At 39.2% G+C, this 25,277-nt stretch overlaps 1 protein-coding gene across 1 annotated transcript; it reads right to left on the minus strand.

The window, feature by feature from the left end:
* Window positions 1-220: 220 nt before the first annotated feature.
* LOC145994216 (uncharacterized) lies at window positions 221-24,861 on the minus strand. Its single transcript, XM_083130310.1, has 4 exons — window positions 24,694-24,861; window positions 15,163-15,315; window positions 7,059-7,217; window positions 221-850 (listed from the first exon to the last, which is right to left on the minus strand). Exons 1-4 carry the CDS (start codon window positions 24,787-24,789, stop codon window positions 353-355), a joined length of 906 nt encoding a protein of 301 aa, XP_082986436.1. The 5' UTR covers window positions 24,790-24,861; the 3' UTR covers window positions 221-352.
* Between the last annotated feature and the right edge of the window lie 416 nt (window positions 24,862-25,277).

Here is a 25,277-nt window from a genome sequence, read left to right on the forward strand (position 1 = left end):
GCCAAGGAAAGTATGTAGGTCTTCATGTTGTCTGCACGCTATGATATAGTTGTAGGGCAACGTGCTGAGATTTTGTTTCGACGCTATGAGTCAATTTCCTATCCTGTACTTATACAACTACGCAGCAGATAATCAGAGTTGCCACTGACATGTTTTTTTTCTTCCTGTCCGCCGAGCAACAGTATCATGCCAGAAGAGACGATGAAATGAATATACTCAGTGATGCCCCAATACATTTAATACCTATCACTTACAGGATATTAACAAAGCATTCCAGAACAGTATCAACATTTTCTTTCACCACAAACCTTACGATGGTTTGCTGTACACTTCTTCAAATTTCTTCCTTCTTTCACCCTCTTTTATTTCCTCTTCCACCAAATCCACCTCCACCGCCAGGTTTGAACCCACCCCCCATTTGGAACCCTTTCCCGCATTTGCAGACATGGTAGTAATCTGTGAACTTCTTTCCGTTGGCCAACGTGAACGTGTCAGGATCGAATTTTAGGTCCTTAGGGCTGTAACGGGTATAGTTGTGAGTCCCTGGGGTGATGCTGAAGTCGGATGGCGAGAAGGAGTTGTCCTTCAACTGGTAGTAGGTGTAGTCGCCAGGGGCGTGGCAGGGGCAGACAGGGCCCGTAGGTACAGGAGGAACTTGGCCCCCAGCTTTCTTCATGATGTTCTCTACGCTATCCCGAACTATGGAACAGTTAGCGCGTAGGCAAACTCTCACTTTCTCATCCTCGTCTTTCATCTTGACGGTGAAGAGGAGATTTCCTGCCAACTGTTCTAATTTCTCCTTGTTCGATTCGAGGCTCTCTTCGTGACGTGGATTGTGGCGGAAGATGCCCTGTAATGGAAATTAATAACTATATAAACAATACTGTGTGTTTAGGAAAGAATTAAAAGAAATGAAACTTGTATCGCCGTGGCTTAGAGTTTTAAATGACTGCCCAAATAGACGCTAACCTTAGTCGTTCACAAGATGGCGTCTATGAAACAGAATGTTAAATTTTGCAGACTCTTCAAATGACCAAAACGCCGGGAAATTATCGACCGCTATAAAAAGTAAAATCCAACCGATATTTTCCGGTACCGATGCAACGGTATTGGCTCAACACTAATCTTGAATGAATATATCCAGGGCTCGAAATGGACCGGAGCGGACCGAAACAGCATTCCGGAACCTTCCCCTTTCCGTCTCGTCAGAAATTGCAACGAGTAGAATAGAAAAGAATAGCGGGACGTAGCCTATAACCGCACCTGCACCACGTAACGTTGCCTAGGGAACTGGGACGGAATTCTGGGTGGCGTAGCTTAATACTACTCGCTTGGCTATTGAGGGCACACCTGACCAAATACGAGAGGTACACAAATAATTGAATGGCAACACTAACATGAATTTTACACTCTTCAAGACTGACTTGGCATGATAAGGTAAAAGTTAAAATATCTGTCTTTGTTGAAGATCTGCTCCGTATTCAACTCAAACTCCAGTCCCTTTAGGAGCACCAACTTAACTCCCTCCTCCTGATAATTCAAATCACAAAAGGCCCCTCATTTACTTTCTATTTACTATTTATTCAATCCCCTGACATTTCCTGACTCCAAGTCATTCACTCCTCACATTTGAAGCTTAATCAAGCCTTTAGTAATTTCCACGTACCTGTGTTACTTTAATGCTTGCTCAAAACTAATACCTCTTGCTAGTCATGTTGATGCTTCCTAACTTACAAAGATTTCTATCTTACTATTAATGAGTGATATATATACGGTATGCGCCAAAATATACAGTACTGAAACTCGCGCATCTCGAACACGTGGTTGCGTTTGTCGACGGGCATAGCTCCAGCTGCACGTGTAAGCAGTAGTGGAAAGGAAGTTGTGTTGTGCAGTTGTTGTTGGACATGGGTCTCTCGACGGAGGAAAAAGTATTCATAGTTGAGTATTATTTCCGCTCATACGGAAGCGATCGTGAAGGTGGACCGAGTTTGAAAAAGGTGACTGGTCTCTATGCAACCCAAATGACAATCGTCCACTCCACATGCCCTAACCTAACCTTAGGTTTCCTGACAGTTATGCAACCCAAAAGGCACGATTGTTATTTGGGTTGCATATAGACCAGTTACTCTACGATAGAATTGTCTTTATTTAAGCAGTCGTGTTTCGGCCTCATGGGCCGTTCTTACAACCAACCCTTGTCAGAGATACAATAAATCAATAAAAACAAAGTGAGAGAGAAAAAAAACATAATGATCATGATAATACAATAAAGATAACATAAAGCTTAATAAAATGATACATTGATTTGATTAGTATGTATACTGTGGAGGAAAGATAAGTAATAAGTAATCAGTAGTGTGACTGTGTGTGTTAGGTATATATTATATGGTGTGTAAGTACAAGTGCAATTGTTAAGATGTGTACGTGTTTCGGTATTTTCAAAAATAGATATCTCACTGCATTTTCCTTTTGTGTAAACTATACTCTACAGCATTCATATAAGCTTTCCTATACATGGTAATGTGTTGTTGCAGCGAGGGGGTTTAGCAGAGTATGAATGCGTCTATGTTGTCTAAGTTGGAACTGCAACCAGTACAACTGCAGTATTTTATTTCTTTTGAATTCCCCTTTTTCAGTGCCCTTTCGTCGTTGTTTTTTCTTTGTCCCGATTAAGCCAACAGTAAAATTTCAAGTCAGTCAAAAATAAACCCAGTCCATGATCACACTCAAAATAACAATATTGAAATATTCTTCACTTCCACAAATTGATTTGTTAATAAGTACTACTACAGCGCCTTGAATAACGGAGTGTGGAAAACGCCACAGCTGGCTGGTTCCACTCGAAAATGATCCGCTAGAGGCGCTGGTGTTGAACCCGGTGCTTGGTATTCGTCTGCTTATAATGAAAGTAAATGTAGTTTTCGCTGCAACGTCTGATTCTTTTACATGAAGCATTTCTATGAATGTGATAATTGCTATGAACAATTTTTACAGTGGTCGCGAAGATATTAACGAACATTCTAGGCAGTCGACCACGTCCTGTTATCGTCATAGTTTCGTTAATAATACGGGAGAAAAAAATACGCGTGGAATGCTCTTGGCAACTACATTTTTGTGTATGAATTAGGTTCGTTATTATTATCATCATCATCATTTCTTTTAAAGACATACACACTGAAGCATTTGTATTTTGGATATTTACTGTCTCTTTTCTTCCGCTTTAAACTAATCGCGGCGATGATGATAATGATGATTCCATGAAACGACAAGGGGAACCCCACAAAACGTTCTTAGTGCCATCGACATGAGTGTAAGGAAACTTTCAAACCAATGGGACAAGCGACATGGGATGTTCACACTGTCACACTAGTGACACACACTTCCAGACTGTAAAATAGAATTCATTGCACATGAGGGTCCAAACAGCAAACGACACATTCATATGGCGTATTCGCGTGCTACTTGTTACTTCGGTCGGAAAGCTCCTTGAAGGAAGGTTGCTCAGACCGAAGCGACGCGCTACAGGGGAAGTTCCCAACTAAGTGACAAGCGACATGGTGCCTTCAGTCTATTGGCAAGCGTTCGCTGCTAATTGTGCGAACAACAGATAGGCGACACGGAAAACAGCACATTACAACAACAGATCTAGGCGACACGATAAGTCACACTTGTCGCTTTGTCGCTTGTGCGTCGCTCAAACTGGGCCATTTCCTCAATAGCTTGCAACATGTTGCCGTGGTTTGTTGTCCGCGCAAGCGCGATGCAATGAGTGTCTTGCTTTAGGGAGATTGCGCACCAAAGCGACAAGGGGCACGCAACACTTATCGCTTGAGGATTTCACCAACCGAACGCTGGCCTGTGCTTCTCGTCATGCCGCTAGGATGTGAAATGTTGCTCTTGATTGGCTCGTTTCCAAGCAACATGTGTCGCTTCGGTGTGAAAGTTGCCTTGGACCGAAGGACCCGTGTCGCTTTGGTGCGAAATCCTCGTATCGTTTGTCGCGTGTCGCTTTGGTGTAAAATCTCCTTGAGGAAACGGTGCGGTCAGAGCTTGTGTCCCTACGGTTCGAAAGGCTGCATTGATTACGGACTGCTCGCTTCCAAGCGACACTTGTGGTTTGTCGCCTCGGTATGAAATATCTCTCAGGATACTATTTATATTCTAATAACATAGAAAAATAAAACTCTAGTACACAATCAAACACCTGACGTCCGGAATCACTTTGCGATGTATCTTCTTGTGTTGCGCATGCTATAAAAAAGAAGTAAAGTGTTCCCCTGTGCATAGTACCACGCCATGAAGGCGTATAGGGGGTGTGGGGGTAACGCCCCACACTTTCTTGATCCGGTCGTGAGTGGGGGTGATGTGATCAGCATCACGCCCCTGACCGCCAGGGTTTCCCCCAGGTACCCATGTTATTCGACGCTGGGTGGGCGCCGGGGCCGCTTCCACCGTTAGAAAAGTTCCCGGATTTGAACCGGGCCGGGGATCGAACCCGGGAGCTTTAGCATGGTAGTCAGACGCGTTAACGACTGAGCCACCGCGGCCATTTATTTATTAATTTTATTTTACTTTTCCTTCCAAATTAACGTCATTTCGTGACTGCAAATCACTCCACAAATATTACTGTTTCCATCAATTCACGTACCGACTTTCAAGACAAACAAATCTACATAATATATTCCAAAAACTAACTAAGCCGCATTACTTTCATAAGAAAATTAGCACCGACATTGATCGCACTGCCATCTATGTTTCTCATCCGTCTGGGGAACCAGTTTCTTGGGTCGTTTTCCACACTACGTTATTCAAGGCGCTGTAGTACTACTAAGGCAAAGTATTGAGGATATCAACATTTAATTGAAAAATTTCCCCTTTTGGGCGAAGTACCATTCAAGATTTCCGTCTGTTTGAATTTATAAAATAAGAAAATTCCAGAAGCCACTTGTCCAATGTATTTTGCATTATTTGATTTCATGTAAATATTTTAATAGTTATTATTAATTGTAATGCAGGACGCGCCATTTCAGTAGTAGTTAATCTCGTCGCTGTAGTAATCAGAGAAAAAAAGACAACACCATGTTAACGAAAATAAAGCGTTCCATTTGGTGAAAATTTCCATTTCGACCCTGAATATATCAAATTTAAATTAAGTATTTTGGCTTGGTTTTACGAAATATGTACAGGGTGTTTCATTCGTTTTCGGCCCCTGATTGTAAGCAATCAAAATTTGCTATTGTTCATAATGTAATGAAATCTGCTACGAACATACCCTGGAGTATGAGAAGCATGGTGACGTCATTGGAGATGGCGCCACAGTCTCCCTAGCCCCTGCGTGGGCATGCGCGTGCTTCTGTGCGATTCTGCCATTAAATACCAATCGTAGGGACGTGTGCTTTCAGTCTGAGTTATTGGCCCTGCTGTTGTAACGCACCTGACACTGGCTCGTGTTTGCTCGGGTTCGGTTGAACGTTCGTGCTTACAATCAGTGGTTCATGATTACAGTAGAGTAACAAAGCAGTACAGTATGAGTCGGTACTAAGTTGAACAGCCTGTGATTTCTTCGTATGGGGCATGCTGAAAATGAAGGTCTATCGCTACAAGTCACGGACTATCGTGGAATTCTAAGACAGCAATCGGCGAGAAATTGGCGCTGTGTGTTGGTGGCTATCTTCTGTAACATGGAGAGGCGTGTGCAGGCATGGATAGATGCTAATGGTGACCACTTCTAATACTCGCTGTGACGTCACCATGTTTCTCATATACAGCATGGTATGACCGTAGCAAATTTCATTACATTATGACCAATAGGTGGGTTTCATATGACGTCAGGATTCGCACCGCCGCCATGTTTCTCGGTGACATTGCATAAAAATGCAACGAAAGAGCCAACTCTAGTTCATCTGTGTTTATTTACTTGACCCAGCTACATGGAATCAGTTTGTTTTCGTATTTATTAGTGGTTCTGATTCTGCTTGAAATATTTGCATCCATTAAGTAACCTATGTTTCCCGCTCGGGGTGGGAGAAAGTGGACAACGACGACCTTGAGTACAGATTAACTGAAAATTCCAAGACTCAGCCACTATCTTCTATGTGTTTTTAACGTTTGTTCAAGCGCAGTAATTTGAAATGTTGAGTTGTTCAAAAACAGTAATTTCACTCCTTGCTTTTGACAATTTGGGATATGCAGGCCTCAGTGACGGAGTGGTTAGCACAACGCACTACGATGCTAGGTCCCGGATTCGAATCTCGGCCTGGGTATGACTGATCTTAACAACTAGCAAAATATAGCAGAAAAACGAAGTAAAATAAATCAATCAATTTGAGATACTTTGATATATCATTAACATGTTTTAACCATGTTCTGATAGTGGGCAAAACCTACTACCGGCACCTTTTCTCATGAATAGCATAACAATTAATAACAGTTTGTGTTAACGAATTAAATATAAATAATCAAGTACAAGCGCTCAATTATCAATATGAATTTAAATTTGAATGTTATCATTTTTATCACCAAACTTATCAACACCTTTCTACCAAATAACAAGAAAACGCTACTTGCAAGCCTGATAAAAAAACACCAGTTCAAGCCATTTGTACTAAAAGTCACAGAGTAAATGCGATATATGAACTTACCTGAAAAGAAATGTTCCACCGCTCTGTACTGTTTGTTTTGTTCGTTAATGTTGGCACGATTTGTTCTCGCCATGACGGCGTATTCTAATCAACAATCGGAAATTCTGTGCCGTGAATTGCACCTTCTGTTCTTCCTCGGAAAATTCTAGGATAAACCTAAACAACCAAATATTGCACAAAGTATACCATCGTAAACAAGGTTCAACTCTCCCGCCCGCCCGCTTGAATTCCGAAGAAGAACCCCGCCACAATCATGGCTGCTCGATCCCACAATGCAACAGTTTGTGATGTAGGTGAAACTCACCTATAGTTTGATTTTTGTATGCGAAAATCAGCGTCCGAGAACGAGAGAAACACCTTGAACTTGTGCACCCAATTTTTTCTAAGCGACTGTGTGTCTTAAATTAACTTTACCTTTTGCAGAGGACAGCTCTCCACGGGGTAGAGTCCACCCAAGAATATGACCAATCGCTTCAGGATATCAAAAGGCGCGTTCGTGATTGACAGAAGATCTTCGCACCCGCCGTCCATCTTGAAGCTGTACTTGATTTTCCCTTGGACTTCAAATTCAACCTGGAAAAGAAATTACACGAGGTAAGCTAGATTATGAGAGCTTTATTAATAAACAGAGTGAATTTGTGTCAGCATTTGTTTTCCCACGAGAGGCAGAGCCTGTACTGTAGTCCCAAATTGTCCACATCACCAAGTTTCCTGAAGCATTAAATGCAGATATGCTTCCATTAACTTTGGATTGTGCTTCCATTAAATGTATGGATGAAAAAAATTAACTTCTACAAAAACGTTACTCATGGTAGAATACTGGTGGTGATGTTGTTATACCCATAGTTTCCATAAAACAGGCATATTACAACAGAGAATACATCTTCTTTTTATATCTTCTATATATATGAAAATTGATGTACGTGTGTGTGGGGGTGTGTATGTTTGTTTGTTCCGGCATAACGCCTGGAGAAATTTTAACCAAACTTGGTACACGTATTAATTGCAATCTGGAAATAATATTTTGGGGTAAGACACCCCTGGCACCCTTAGGGGTGAGGTGGGAAGGGGTGACATGTAAAAATAGTTGAGAACCACCGATATTAAGTTCCGCACAAACAGACATCCGTGACTCTTTGCAATCCGCACAACGATAGTGTTTCTCTGGTTGTCTAACATTCAGGCTGTGTTGCGAATGGAATCCATAGTTTTCGTGACACTCCCAATGCGGTTCAACTCCAAGTTCATCACCTATCGGCATAGGCGGGGAGATGGGGGGTGAGAGGGGTTGAAAAATAAAATGCCACAAATGACCTAGATTAGTGTCGAATCCATAGTTTTCGGAGTCGCTAAGCTAATTGGTGACATTCACGATCACATTTAAAATTAGTTACATTTTACACAGAATTCATTATTTTCCTGTCTAATACAAGATTGGGATAAATAAATACCCGGGCAACGCCGGGAAATCAGCTAGTATATATATAAAAAAGTATGTATGTGTGTATATATGTATGTATGTTTGTTCCGGCATAACTCTCGAACGACTGCAGCAATTTCAACCAAACTTGGTACACGTATGGCTTACAATCTGGAAAGAAATACTATGGGGGTAACACACCCTAGGGGTAGGGGTGGGGGTGGGAATGTGGTGACATGTAAGAATAATCGAAAACGACCGATATTAGTGTGGAATCCATAGATTTCGGGGTCGCTAAGTTGAATAGTGACACTCCCAACGCCGTTCAATTTATTTATTCTTGCTCCTGGAGGTGAAACTAAAAATGTTGTTTATAATCAAGTTTTGAGTTAAATTAATATTATAGTGAATTTGTAAATGATTTTACATTATAATTTGTATACTGTACTTATACTTTTAAATACCTGTAAATAAAATTAGTTACATTTTACACTATAGTTAGAATTCATTATTTTCATGTCTAATAGAAGATTTGGATAAATAAATGCCCGGGCAACGCCGGGTAATAATCAGCTATTTTTAAAAATAAAAATATATGAAACACGTAGCATTTTATTTTATTTTATTGTTAATACTTAAGTATAATAAGTATTGAAAATACTTAAACTAAAGAAAAACGAAAAGTAAACAGAAAGAGCACTCCTTTTTCGTTCTATCCGTGTTTAGAAATGAAATACAAACATATATCAATTGCCGCGTTTAGCAATTACAGCTTTAATAGTCTGTCGCCAATTGTTGAGGTAAAGAGAAACAAGAACATTGTTGAGACTTTCGCTTGATACTTACTAGATTTTTCTAAAACTAAAGTCACGTAAAGTCAAATTTATGAATTGGTTTTGATGACAAAAGACAGTTCTCAATAAGCTCACTGGAATTATGGCCAAATTTCACAAATAGATATCAACGAAACGAAAGCGGAACATGTACGCATTGTAGCAGAATGTATACAGCTAATGAGCACCTTTAACCACAGGGTATCCAACGTTACACGCCGTGTACCCTCTACTACGACCCTGGACAGAGGATAGTACAGATGCATAAGTAGGCCTATTACGCAAGAGCCCCCGCATATTTTTTCTCAGGTGGGCCAGAGTCACAGAAACTTTTATTATTATAATAATTATTATTATTATTGCTATTATTGTTTTTATTTTTGATATTATTAATATTACATTACCTTTACTACTACTAGGTATGTTTCTTAAATGACATACATTTGTAATTCCCATATTTTGTATATCTACGTATATAGAATTTGCATAACTGTACATTAACATTAATTCATGTAGGACGAAAAGCTGTTTTTTATAGTTAGATAATCAGTGTAAAATAGACTGTAAGCTTAAATGTAACGCTACTTCAAATAATAATAATAATAATTGCTGTTACTTATGGCCTGTAAGTCACAGAAAACAATACACTATTCGAATTGAATTGCATTAACTCTTTCCACAGATCTCAGGGGGGCAAGTGCCCCCTGTGGCTCCCCCCTGCGAGCGCCCATGCTATTACCTATGAAATTATCCATCACTGTTTATTCTCTTTGTTTTAAGCAACGAGATTTTCAAGAAGTGAAATAAAATGCCAAACAAGCTGCTGATGAAATTTTCCGCAAAAGCGCTAGAACAATAAATTGTAGAGAATTATTGGAATGTTGGCAAAAGCAATCGTCAATTGTAGGGAAGACTTACTGTGGGAAAAAATATTACTCAATCCAACCACATATACCTAATGAACTTTGGTAACAACATACTAAACCTTCAACAAACTCTTTAACAACCCTTCTTAACGCCTAAATTACACTATCATCGCACCGAAAGACTAAAAACCAGGAAGACTGTAACATCCCCATGCTGTCAGTGTGGTCCAACTGAAGGATCATATTATCTTGGAATGTCGACGTGCGATTATTAAGAGAACTAAAAGAACCAGAATATTATGGGCCATATGCCTTATCAACACTTTTCAAGAATCTAACTTCGAAAATAATATACCGACTAAATTATAGAAGAAAAATATTGTATTATAAAATTATGAAATTGTAGTATCAAATTGTAACTAGTGAGTAGCTAAATAGCTGAAACTAAGTCAATAAATAATAATAAAAGCTGCTGACAACTTCTCTACGTAAGATTCGCGAAAATTTAATGAAAAAAATTGTGGGCAATTTGCCGAGCAAATTCGTGCATCCCACTGTATCAAACTGTACTTCTGAAATATACAGGGTGTCATTTTAATGGCGCCCACGGACCACGGAAACGTATAGAGGACATAAAAACAAACAACTTTTCTCCGTAACATTTTTCTCGTTGGTGCATTATTTCGGCGCTACAGTCGTTCAAAAAAGCCCGTTTTGCCGCCTGAATGCTGGCAACCACACACAACATTTGATTGCATTTGTGACGTCATATCCCGTCGTGAAGCGATGCGTTCCAGGGTTGCCAGGAACACACATATTCTGTGAAAAATGACATAGCTACAATCAGCCACATTATGTACCGTAAAACAAAACGAGAAAACACGTTCTGTAACCTAACAGGAAAAAAAAACAAACGATACGAAAAATGGTAGAAAGAAAATATAATTGAAGTGGAAGTGGTCATATCGAATTTTGTCTCAGCTTACATGTCAAATATTCGCAAATCTACTTGCCAAGTTGGCATCTACAATTTAGTCTATTCACTTCGTCCATCTGATACTAGTTGTCTGTAACCACTGAACGGATGACAAAATAGAAATGAAAGAACTCAAAATTCCAAAGGTAAGCAACACATAATATAATGTACATTCAAGGCATTATGAGGCAAGTGGCAAAAATGGTTGAAAATTCAGGGATATAAGTAGTAGTAATACAAACTCTCCGACGCTATGACTGTGTTTATCTACGCACCGGATACACATGTAATAGTTTGCAACTGTGAACAGGGCAGTATATTCGCTACTGATTCATCATTAGTGGTTGTACGTGTTTTAGCCGTGACGAAACAACGCGAACCTCGGATACTTCCGTTACCAGCACAAAAGTACTTCAAGGCATCTAGACACAAACCTGTAGATATCAACCTTGCAACGAGATTTGCATATATTTGACATGTAGCTGGGCGTAAACAGCCACATGTAAGCTGTAAGTTCAATAAAATTTATTGTTGTTGATATTTGACATGTAGGCTGCAACAAAATCCGATATTGACACTTAATTTTAAATACTTTTATACAATTTCTCATATCGTTGGTTCACTTCCCCCTTCCACTGAGATGACTGATGATCTTCTGGCTGGTAGGCTATGATGTTCGGTCTACTGGACGCGTTTCTCGCTTCGTTTTACAGCTAATAATGTGGTTGGTAGTTTGTCATTTTTCAGAAAATTTGTGTGTTCCTTGCAACCCTGCCGTGCGCTGTTTCGCCGCAGGAAATGACGTCACAGATACGATCAAATGTTGTGTTGGGTTGCCAGCATCTATGCGGCAAAATGGTCTTTTTTGAACGGCTACAGCGTCGAATCGACGCACCAACGAGAAAAATGTTACTGAAAAAGGTTGTTTGTTTTGATGTCCTCCATACGAAGAATCTGTGGTCCGTGGGCGCCATTAAAATTACACCCTTTATATAGAAATTAGCATCTGTGCTTTTATAAACAATAAGCAGTAGATATTTCGAAACTAAAAGATTCATTACATGTAGCAATTGACACAGTCCAACTTGCCACGGATGCTACTTTTTACCCTCATAATCTAGAGTAAGACTTGTTTGACTTAAACCAATTACTTAAATTATTGCCGTAACAAGTTGTCATTCAATAACCATGTGTGAACATTCTTGATAATGAAATCTGAAATTTATCGTTCAATTCCCAGCTATTTGTCCGATAAATTACAAATATTTTGTTCATCTGAACATTGGTTAAATAGCATAGCCAGATGTCGGGCACATCTGGTAACATCTGAAACGACCAATGTTGCCAGTAAAACTCGTAATTTCGAAATTGTTTTTTTGAATATGCCTTAATTTACCCCATAAATAACCTTGATGCATAAAAATGCGTAAAATATATCGCTCTTTATAAATTCGATAAATACCCATACAAGCAAGACATCGATACACATCGAAAATTTTTGCAAGCGACTCCACACAAGTCCGTTTTAACTTCTTACCAGTGGCGTAGCGTTATAGTACGCCCGTACGCCCGGCGTTCCCAGATTTAAAATTTCAAAAATGCTAAAATGCTGTGATTATAAAGTAAAACGTGACTAATTTCAAATATGTTTGACCTTCATGGCATTATAATAGCTATTTTTCGCGATCCGCTTGTAACGCTCCACTCTCAACACTCGTTCAATGCCTTTCCCGGCCTGACGCCGAGCAGGTTCGGCGTACAGGACTCCTATATTCCTTGCTGCCTTTATGGAGGGAAAGCTTCCATTTCTACAGCACGCGCGTAAATAGGCTCTCTTACGCTGGCGTATGAGAGGTCTACCGTGATTGGTTCATGTGACCCTTCCTGCTTTCTGAAGCAGACGACAGCGGTAGCATTCCTACCCGGTTCTTCGCTCTCATGCAACTCGTGCTATGTGATGCTACAATACGCAATATTGACTGACGTAACTTTACCAATCTCAAATATACTGCTTCTTAATGGTCACTGCATTGTATGATTTATCGCACGAACAGCGATGTGCATTAGAAACTAAAAGATCAACACAGTTTTTGTGAAGTAAGTTGGTGAAGTCCTCGTGGTAGAAATTCAGCGTGTTGCTGCTTCACCACTTAACCCGCAAAACTATTAATTTTTTTATTGTATTTTTTCGTTATTATCTAACTGCTTAATATTGTGTCAATGGAAATGTTTAGCATTCATTTGAAAACTCTTAACATAGAATGGTCTCTGGACAAAATTATTTTAAAATGTTTATCAGCATTCTCAAGATGTAATAAACAGTGGTCTGAATTACTAATCGGCACTGTTACGTCAGTAGAGTGTACGGTATTTGGATCATCCACTCTGCTTTGCACAGTGCGCTAAGACGACAGAGGTCCCTGGTTCAAATCCCAGCGTGAGCACGGGTGTTCTTTGTCAGTGTCCCTTCATCAATATCATCACTCATATTCATATTCGCGATTAACCAAAAGTGGTAGAAAAGCGAAGTAAAATAAACCAAATCAATGAGTAGTTGGATCAACCACAACAATGACGTCTGCTGTTGTTCAAAGGCGCTTGTGATTCAGGTAGGTTCTCTAATGACTTGCGTCATGCAGAAAGGTATAAAACACCAGAGTTCAAAACATTTGTGGCATAGTGAGGCATCTAATTGTCTAGCTAAAACATGCATGGATGATGTTTTATTGAAAACCCAGCTGACTTCAGGCAAATAAACAATACCTGTGGCGACTAATACCATAAGTAAGTTATTAAGCAAGAAAGGGCCGACCCTTCCTTCGGACTTGGCGTTCCCACCCGAAATGTCCATGCTACGCCACTGCTTCGTACAAGAATTTTTTCACAACTTACTAACTTTTTCCGCATACTGAACGTTCATGTAGAGTATGATTTTCTTGTTCAGTGTTTGAAAAATATCTACATGGACAAAGCTAATACCCAGCATAAGTTTCATGTCGCTTTCGCTATCTGTAACAAACGTTACATACGTTGAAAATCTCGGTTGAGTTACTTTTCGCACACCCGCACATTAATATATTTATAAACTGATCAAACGTAATACATTTTTGTTTAGGAATCGACCTTGTAAATGGGCCAGTTGAAGTAATCCAGAATATGGTTATTTTTACCCAATGAAAATCTGCTTTACAGTCCTTGTTTGTGTCACGGAAGTTTTATAGTTTCCAAGTTTAAAAAAGAAAAACGTTAGTTGGTAATCAAAGTTTCTGTACTGTTGAGTTTTATATATCATGTGTACTAATTACATTTCTTTTATTATTGTGAAAGGTGTAAAAAGAAAAAGGATTAAACATTGACAATCTTTTGAATCTACAAGCCACGTTAACAAGTCTCGACATCAACAATTACAAGTCTAACCTTGTATCCCTACCAACTGCTCTTCAGGTCTAGTTTTGGTGCAATAGCTACTCAGTCTAGTGCCGAAGGGGCATGGGGGGCTAGAACTCCGGGCCTGTGTCTGCAAAGGGGCATACACTGGGGAAAGGTTTGCTTCGAAAGCGGATACAAAATATAAAAGTGAGGTATTTCAAATATGATAAAAATATAACTTACCATATGACATAGCTTGGCCTGGAGCATCTAACTGAAGTTGTTTGTGAGCGTGCGTGGGGAGAGGGCTATCGATAATGTTAACACCAAACCTTCGTCCCGTATAAATCCTGGATTTTAATTAAAACTGTGTGTTAGTCGGCAATGTTATCTGTAATGTCCAATCTATCGACTCTGTGGCCGAGCGCGTTAAGTCTCCCGCCTTGCGATTTCTCCACTGAAGTTCCGGGATTCGAGCAACGAACCGAGCATGGGTGTTCTTTGTGAATGCCCCTTCATCGATTTCATCTAATCATCACTCATCCTCACCGAAAATTGCAGTAAAGTAACGCAATATCCACTCGGATATAAACAGCTGCGATTACCAATCTGCAACTCGATGTCTGTGAATTGATCAAGAAGAAAAAGGTAAAAAAAAAGGTAAAGTGCTCCTCTGTGCATAGCACCACGCCATGAAGGCGTATAGGGGGTGTGGGGGTAACGCCCCACACTTTCTTGATCCGGTCGTGAGTGGGGGTGATGTGATCAGCATCACGCCCCTGACCGTCTTTACCCCCCAGGGTTTCCCCCAGGTACCCATGTTATTCGACGCTGGGTGGGCGCCGGGGCCGCTTTCCATCGTTAGAAAAGTTCCCGGATTTGAACCGGGAACGGCCGGGGATCGAACCCGGGACCTTTAGCATGGTAGTCAAGAAGAAAAGGAAAATGAAAATCCAATTTCAATTTTATATTCTGACTAATTTCCTCAACGCACTTGTACCGGTTGATGTAACAGCTTCTAGCCTATAGACCTACTAAAACCTATTATACTTACTTCAAACTCGTCCATCTCTTCGAAAATTTCCACCTCCCCTTCAGTCTTGAATGTGCATCCGTCTATGATGATTTTTAAGGTTCCGGTTTTAATCAGAGGATCTTCAGCTTCGCATTCTTCGAAGCTATGGACCTGAATCTCGTAGAATCCACACTGAAAGAGTAGGAATAATAATAATAATAATTAATAAAACAGTCTCATTTGCTGCATATAGCCCTTCTTTCAAATTCCATTACGTAATGCATTTGCACACTTACTGACACACACACACAGCGTGGTGTTTAAATTTCCGAGATTAAGGTATCCCAGTAATTTCTTGTTACATACATAGGGGAAGGAGTACAAATATGGAATACCATTATGTCTCGCCTGGTAAGTGCAGCACTCTAGCAAGAACTACGTGAAATGATGGCAAGTGTCCCTCACCACCACAGGAAGCGGTTAGAATTCGAACAAGTGTTCTCAGGTTACCAGCCAAGTTAAGTCTATGTTGGCTTCCAACATTTCGAGCGTTTCGAGGATGCGATTAGTTCGCAGGTCGTGGTTCAACAGTGCGCGTTAGAGCGATTATTGTGTTCCCAGCCCGAAGTGAAAAGTTTGGAGGTAAGTACCTTTTTGCCTTGTGCTTATGCACTTATTAGTATACAGAATTAAAATTCATGGTGTACAGTTTTCTAGCATATCAATCAGGCTTTATTCTGGTATATTTACGTACATTGTTGGGGTGAGTTTTAACACACTTTTGGCTTTTGATATTCGAAGGTAACAGTGGCTCAAATATGGAATAGTAGTATTCCATATTTATACTCCATATATGTAAAAAAAATATTAACGTGAAAACAATGGATTTGTTGTTCCAGAGAGTGTATTTTAACCCCATGGGACATCTCACCTGCTCGTGCAATTAAGAAGAGGCAAGGAAGTAGGGTAAGGAAAGCGGGGACCTCTAATATCCTGACTTCATGACCATATAAGACTTCCATTGAAATGTGCACTGTTGTTAAGAAACAGCCTTTAAAAACGCCATTAGGAAGGGACTGCTAATCATCAGACTCGGGCAGTATCCGCGTATTCAGCGTGCGAGGACTCTTCTGATCTCATTATGTCAGGTGGCTGCGCACCAAGTAGTGGCGATGCTGAATGTCTCTTGTGTTCTGGAAGATTTTCTGATAAGGGTGGAGAAGGATGGGTTAAGTGCGATATGTGGGTTCATGCTCAATGTGCAGGATATGATAATGGACTTTACGTTTGCGATTTTTGTAAGTAGGTAAATAGCAGCCTCATAATCATAGTGATACAGACATGTGAAGTTCAGGAATTTTCCCATACTTGTGACTTTACAGTGTTCACTTATATAATGTTTTCATAATAACTGTGTTTATATGTTCATTTTGTGCACAGTGTTTCTAGTATTCCATATTTGTAACCCATTTTTTGTGGAGCAATCATGTCAACTTTTAGAAAAATAATTACCATAATGTAATGTAGTATAAACATTATATTATATTAAAGAACTAACACACACTTTTTAAAAATGTGTCGTTGAATGCGTGCGTTTTTCTGCCGCGCGCTTTTCTTTCTGGCGGTATGCAACGTTGCTTTTTTGGGGGAAGAAAGGTTCCAGGACTCTTCAAGTTGGTTTCTTATTATTGTTATCGTGTTGATAAAAACTACTAAAATATTTTACTCTGTTCATAAATGATAGTGCATTCATGTAGTAAAGAAATAATAAATAAAAAAATCCTTGGGCAATATATAATGTTATTAACTTTTATTCTCACCTATAAAAAAGATCCGGTTAAGTTAGGTTGCGAACCGCCAGAAAAAAGCGCGCATGCGCACATACTCACACACGTATGTAGGTTAGAGTATTGGACCATTAAATAGTATGCTGCGCCTCTCCGTGCTGTAACATCTGCTGCTGTTTCCTTCCATTGAGATAGCAGTACACCTGAACTGACACGAGAACGATTTTACAGGGCGCTAAAACGAAAAATCGAGAAACTTCCGGACTTATGGCATGGAAATTCCGCAAGCTCCTTCCGTGCGATACGTTGTGGTGGGGGGTTGCGCTACTGAATTTCATAGGAAATAGACAACGGTATTTTCTTCTTGGTGCCTGGCGTTGTTTGGCACCTCAGCATGGCGCGATAAGCCCTAACCAGAGCTCGAAATGGACCGGAACTGCTTTCCGGTTCGTGAACATATGGAATTTTCCCGTCTCATCAGAAATGGCAACGGGCCGTTCCGTTTCTATAATTCTTTAATATTTCACTACATTTATCTTTTCAGTGTGAACTAAATGGTTAATATTCTTTAATAGTTCATAATGGTATTACCAGTATTTATATCACCTTTCCCTCCACGTGGAGATGCGTTGTTGCTTCGAGAGGATAACGGAGTATTATGCCATTTAGTGGCTTGTAGTTCTCTCTCTTGCTTGTTAACCCTAGCTTGCCCGTGCCGTACGAGAAACATACTTAGCTAAGGGGGAGCGGGGGCTCAGAGGCCCACACTTTTTATCATTAAAATTCAAGAAACAATTTTGTTATTGAGTCACTGTTTCCTTTGTTGATTATATGTGTGCAGTTACTTATTAATTATAATAATTACTAAAATTAACATCATTAAGAAAAAATAATAATCAATTATTGTATGAGTGTGACGCACATATTTTGCCATTCGTTAAAACTCACAAAAACATATTTTCTTAAATGCTTTTTTGTTCATAGAGGGCCAGTTGTTTATTAATTATTATAATTACATTGCACAAATAATACTATCATTACCAACCAATTGTACAGTGTCATTAGCATGAGTGTCGCGAATATTACGCATTCAAAGATGGCGCCGGATAGCCCCATGTAGTGCATTTTGCCTCTTATTTACATTACATTTATATTTTTATGAACAAAAGTAATACAGAAATATTGAGAACATCCGAGGAAACTATGTAATTTATTTTCAATTTTTTATAAAAATTTCACGGTTGAAAATTCGACAAAATAGAGGTGGTGTGCCTCACAGTCCCCCTCCCCTTATCGGGTAAGCTAGGGATATTAATTATTATTTGTAGGGTTTGTGGATTCAATTGTTCTCACAGAAATATCCTTCTGCACAAGATTTTTACACAAATTAGGGTTCTCTTTTTATGTCATACTTACGTATTTTATATTTTCCCTGTTTAACCTAACGGTATAGTGTGGATTGGGTATCCTAAATGGAACTCAAATCAAATCGATCTTGTGGTCAATAATTTCTGCAATGTTTTTCTTTGTTTGCAATATAGTGAATTTACATTGTTAGGCTATATATCTCTACTGGGATTTGATAAAATTGAATATTTGGAAATCGAATATTGAGTTGTGGTAATAATTTGTTCACTTTATTTCTTAAGAATTGCATTGTTGTAAGTGTGAAGTTTTGTAAACATATTAAATATAGTTATGTGGCCATTGGCCATTCAGCATGAAGTCTCAGACATTAATTTTTACATGCATTAATAATTAAATCAAGTCTAATTCACTTGTTAAATACAGCTTCAGTTGTCATCTTAACCGGCGCCTTGTGGTAGGAAATTTCATTGAATAAAAATATATATTTTCTTAATTTCTAGCTATATCTAAGTAGGGATGATTAAATAAATGCTAAGAAAAAAATAGATCAAGAAAAGGTTAGGTAGGTCAAGAAAATGTCATGAAAAAGTCAAGAATTTTGGATTTGTTATTTTGGTAGATACTCTGCTGTAGTAATCAGAGTCCAAAAAAGTACAACATCATGTCAACAAAAGTAAAGGGTTTCTTTTCGTGAAAATTACCATTTTAAGCCCTAGCACTATCAAATAGAAATATCAGCTTAGGAAACCTTTTAAATGTGCCAAACTTTCAAAGCTTAGATTGGTTTAATATTATACAAATAACATTCCTTTCTACACGTGTCGCTTTTTCGTTGCATGTTTTCGGAAAGGATGTTTGAAATTCTGCACGCATATCCTCCTTTGGCCGAAAAAACTAAGACAATCCAAATACAGCAAGGTCAAACATGCACATTTTCAGGAAATTATTTCAATTAGATCTTAGATTTAGATATGAGTGACGTTAACTCCATTGCATGTCCTTTTATAGAACACGTGACTCGTTGTCTCGAATATTATGCATTCAAAGATGGCACCTCATACGCCAACCAAATGCATTTTGCCTCCTATTTACATTAGATTTATGTTTCTATGAACAAAAGTAATACAGAAATATTGAGAACATCCGAGGAAACTATGCAATTTATTTTCAATTTTTCATAAAAAGTTTCGCTGTTGGAGATTCGACAAAATAGAGGTGGTGGTCCTGACAGCCCCCCCCCCCCCCATCGGGTAAGCTAGGGTTAATAATTTATTATTTGTTGGGTTTTGTGGATTCGATTGTTCTCACAGAAATATCCTTCTGCACAAGATCTTTACACAAATTCGGGTTCTCTTTTTATGGTCAATCTCTTTTCTTGTACTTTGATACGTATTTTATATTTTCCCTGTTTAACCTAACGGTATAATGTGGATGGAAGCTAAACTCAAATCAAATTGTTCTTTATATATTTCTGATACTAAACTGAGCAGATAGATTGTTGAGGTTTTGAATTAAATATTAAAAAGGGGAACACAATTACGGAAGACTCGTATGATTTCATGTTGATGTAAATATTTTAATATGAACTATTTGTAATACCACACTTCATTTCACTATCGCTAATCTCGTCACTGTGCAGGATGTCTACAAAGTCAAGAATGTCAAGTAATCAACAGGTAGGTCAAGAAAGTCAGGAAAATGATTAGAAATTATGCTTGTGGTCAATGATTTCTGCAATTTTTTTTCTTTGTTTGCAATATAATGAATTTACATTGTTAGGCTATATACCTCTACTGGGATTTGATAAAATTGAATATTTGGAAGGGTTAAAGTTACAGCCGTGTAAGTCACTTTCTTAAAAAGAAAAAAAAAGTCTCACTCACAGCACTTTGCTGATGAACATAACAGCTGTATCCTTTATCACTGGACCTTAAACTGTCATCTGTTGTCAGTTGAATGAATCTCTGATTTACTTCACTTTTTCTGTTAACAGATTGACATGAATAGATCTGGTTTCTGTGTCTAAGTCTTTTTTTTTTTAAAAAAAGTTACTTACACCGCTGTAACTTTAAAGAATTACATTGTTGTAAGTGTGAAGTTTTGTAAATAAAGTTATGTGGCCATTGGCCATTCAGCATGGAGTCTCAGACATTAATTTTTACATGCATTAATAATTAAAGAAAGTCTAATTCTCTTGTTAAATTACAGCTTCAGTTTTCATCTTAACCGACCTTGTGGTAGGGGTTTTTCATTGAATAAAAATTATATATTTTCTTAATTTCTAGCTATATCTAAGTAGGGATGATTAAATAAATGCTAAGAAAAAGATAAAAAAAATCAAGGAAAAGTGAAGAATTTTAGATTTGTTTGGTTTGAGTTGGTGTTTTAAAATAAACTTTATGCACAGTAAGGCTAATCGGGACTGAACCTATAGTTTGAAGTGAGATCCGAACCACTTGTGCCTTCACCGGGTATCGAACTCGGGACCTCTTGATTACAAGGCAATGACGCTACCACTGCACCATGGGAGAGGACCTTTTGATTTGTTATTTTGGTAGACACTCTGCTGTAGTAATCAGAGTCCAAAAATATACAGCATCATGTCACAAAAGTAAAGTGTTCCATTTTAAGCCCTAGCGCTAACCAATGGAAATATCAGCTTAGGAAACCTTTTAAATGTGCCAAACTTTCAAAGCTTACATTGGTTTAATATTATACAAAAAACATTCCTTTCTACACGTGTCGCATTTTCGTTGCATGTTTTCGGAAAGGATGTTTGAAATTTTGCACGCATATCCTCCTTTGGCCGAAAAAACTAAGACAATCCAAATACAGCAAGGTCAAACATGCACAACTGTCAGGAAATTATTTGAATGAGATTATATGTTTAGATATGAGTGACGTTATCTAATTTCCAGGTTCTTTTCTAGAACACGTAAAGTAATGTATCAAAACAGACTCCATCAAAGTCCTCCCGGGCGGCGTTAGCTACGTTGCTGTCGTCAAGGTGATATCCGGTGGAGGCGTAGGTACTTTAAACTGTAGGTCCAGTCCCGACGAACCTATCTGTATATAAAGTGGACTTACAACAATTCCAGGCTTCTTCGTCAAGATTTATCGAAGATAACAATTCTTAAGTAGATGAAATACGAGTACAATATTCCATACTTCTAAATTGGTTGTAAGGCAAAACTAGATATAAAAAAGGAATCTAAATCAGAGTTATTAAAGGTCCAGGAATTTTAAATGAATCCAATTCCGGTCCAGGAGAGAAACAAGCATAAATTGGTTCTGGACCGTAAAGAACCTTTTTATCTGTAAAGTATTTGAATTCGGTCCAGGAACCTTTTTTTCCGGATCAATTCAAATACGGCCCAGGATCCCTTTTTTTTCCGGATCAATTTAAATACCGTCCAAGTTTCACATTAAATGAACGTAACGTTTTCACCGGTGCTATTGGATTTTCCTACTAAAAGAATTGGTGGGAAAGGGGGGGTCAAGTAAGCTTGAAAAATGGCAATAAACGGGCGAGGGAGCTCTAGCTCATCTTCAAATAGTTTTATCTCATCATGCTGCCCACCAAAATAACCTAGAAAGAAAGGAGAGAAGAATGAGGGACCGATGTACAGAGAGAATGTGATAACGAGAGACAGAAAAGATAAAAGAAGAAATAGAGGAAAAAGAAGTCTAGGAAGAGTAAGAGAAACTGAAGAAAGAATGAAGCTCGAACGAGAGAGGGGGGAGGGAGAGAGAGAAGAAACTGAACTATACAACTTTTCCGGAAGGTCTGGAGTAGCAACGCGCAGAGGCGAAAGCTTGTGGGCGGGGCCACACTCTCCTGAATGCAGAATTCCCCTAGTAGGCTTGCGAGCTGTCATGTTTATTACAGAACTACTGGACCGCGAATGAACAGTCGAGTCGCCCTCTCCCGCGCGTTCATTGGACGAGGCACACACCCGTAACGTGCGCCAGGACGCGTTCGCGTTCTCTTACTCCACGCATTCCGGAAAAGGAGTATACGTGTTTGTTAATACGATACATAATCAGGGGCGGCTTAAGGGTCGAGTGAACCGGGCAACTTCCCGGGGCGCCATCCTCGGGAAGGGAAGGGGTTGCCAAACAGTGCCACCCCCCCTGATTAGCTCCAAAACTTTATTTCTGATTACATAAGCGTGGCTATTTGTTTGTTTGAGTTTATTTTTAAGTCCATATTACTCACGGAAAGACTTGTCGTGACTGGACTTGCAGTTTAAAGTGAAATCCGAACTACTCAGAAATATACTTACTTCCACCAGAAACCCAGGACTCTTTGATCGCAAGATGTACATTAGTACATTTTTGTGAAATAGAAGTATTTAGTTGTACGTTATTTCAATCAATAATGATTATACGAGTATAAAGGAATATCGGCTCCGGTACCCTTTTCTACACCCTTGATTTTCCGCACTCTTCGAATGTTTTCTTTACAAAAATTAGTTTTTAATAAGAAACGATGTTTCTTAATAGCGCGGAAAGTAATTTTTTTTAGATCTACGTGCTACGAAACTTACGTTTTTCAATATTTCCATTCCTTATGTAACGTCAAAACTGTTTTGCAGCGATTTCATCATGGCGCATCTTGGATTCATGTTACAGGCGCAAGTCTGAAGATTTCGGATAATCGATTCATGTCACAGGCGCACGTCTGATTTTTTCTTTTTCTTCTTATGATTGACTTGTGCAATGGGAACATTTGCGATTGCGATATGTCATTTGTGTGATATATTGGCGGATTGGACATTTCAGACATTGGATTTCATTTATGCGACTTCAGAAATTGGAAATAATTATTATATCAATTATATGACTTGTGGGATGGGATAATTTGCGACTTCTAATATTTATGATGGGAAGGGCGTGGAGGTTGGTATTCTGTGGAAAAGGACAACAAGGACTTCCAACGTAGGAGTTACTTCATTTTTGGACTTACAAATTGAACTTCGACCCACAATTCAATACCTGGCCTTGGTAAAAAGAGATAAGTTACCTTCTTAGGTTTAATTTTAGCCTTCATTTTCGGTATCTTCATGTATCAATGCGGAAAACAGTGAGAAATAGTGTTGGGGGTAGGTGACTCCGGCCAATTTCTAACATGCCTTTAAAAGGGACTCTATAGATAAAGGCGGGGCCGCGGTAGCGGTAGGTGGCGATAAGTCAATTACCCCAGGGGCGGAGCCCGGAATGGGTGGGAAATTTGGACTCAACAATTTCAAACGACAAAATCTCAACTTTAAACGGCTGTTCAGTCGTAAATACTTCTCTCCGTGCTCCAATTTATTTTATTCACAATTAGGATCACATAATCTTCATAATGAAAGAAAAAAAAATTGAAAATTCGAGGGTGTAGAATAGGGGGGGAAGTGGGGCCACGCGCTCCTTGGAAAATGAATGTCCACCGAAAAATTATATATATCACATAATTTCATTTCGGTCACAGTGATTTATGTTAATTGAAGACTAAAATTGGTAAACGCTGTAAGTGCAATAATAATTCAAACACCGTTTTCCACTTTAAACTGTGAAATGTGCCATGCTTTATAATGTGGTAAACGTGAAATGTGGCTGGTAGCCGTCTAAGTAGTTCAAAGGGCGTTTAAAGAGGTCACTAGTGTGCACGTTCTTACGGGCTGATGTGTGGAACGATTTCCCAACACTTTCGCTTTTGGCATTTACAACGTTTACCACTTTTAGTCCTCAATTATTATAAATCCGTTGAAGGAACATGATAATTTGGGACTGGAGTAGTGTTTCTTGAGGGGGCATGCATGTTATGGAGAAACATATGACTCCTTTCACCCCCTTGAAAAGAAATACCTTGCTTGACCCTCCCTGGACAAAATCCTGCGGACGTCCATGCATACACTTTATAATACTTAGACATCCCTTTGACTGGGGCACGTGCCCCTGCGTCCCTACAGTTACATCCGCCAATGCTACAGTGTGTTCATTAATTCATCTATGCATGCTTTAGTTGTTACGTCGACTTTCACAGCCCGCATGTTCCAAACACTTAGGAGGATTAGAGAGAGAGAAAAAAGTGAAAAGAAACTAAGAATCTTTGTTTCCATGACCACCACTGGCGTACGCAGAGGGAAGGGGGGCTTATGGGGCTACAGCATTCTCCGAAATTTTGAGACAATCAACATTTTCAAATGCAGAGAACGCAGGAGAAACAGAGAGTGGTAAATGCAACCCCCCCAGTCAATATGACTCCAAATCGTTACTTTTGAGAGTGCAAAGTTCTAACTATTCGAAATGTCTTATTGTGTATGCAACCCCCCCTAGAAAGCGGGTATCCCCTTTATAATTCCAGCCCCCTCCACCCCACCCCCAAAATCCTGCGTACACCAGTGATGCCCAACTACAAGGAACTCACCACAGCGCTTGCATACAGATCCATAACGTTGCTTGGTGCCCCAAAATGCACCATCGACACCAGACAGAGAACTTGAAGTATCAGTTTGCCTTCCATGGCGAATTCGTTGAAATTAGAACGTTTCAAACCTTGCACTCTGGAAGCTTCAAAGCAATATCTGATTCGTGACACAAGGCCTTTGAGGAACTTCTTTGAAACCTTCTGTTATTGTGTGCTGGCCAGATTAGCGGGCGAGATAGCATTAAAGCTTTGGTTGAAACCGTGTTGTCAATCACACGCTTGCACGAAAAGTTTCCCGTTTCCTCTTTTACCTGAATCCAATGCTTACAACTTGTCAAGTTCATGGTTTCGCTGCAGAACATTGATAGAGACATCGCCGATTGTACCCTGTTACCTAGTGATGTAAGCAGGAAGCCAACAATACATAGTTATGAGTTTTTTTGTGTGTGATATTGTTGCGTTACATTCTTGGATCACGCGCAGATCGTTCCTAATCATTTACGCATTTGATGGATAAACGTCACGGATTTTTCCATCGAAACTCACCAATAGAAATGAAGCATAGATAATGGAAATAAAAGGGG

This window comes from Lepisma saccharinum, chromosome 10, assembly GCF_977018435.1.
Source record: "Lepisma saccharinum chromosome 10, izLepSacc3.1, whole genome shotgun sequence".
In the NCBI taxonomy this organism is placed as follows: domain Eukaryota; kingdom Metazoa; phylum Arthropoda; class Insecta; order Zygentoma; family Lepismatidae; genus Lepisma; species Lepisma saccharinum.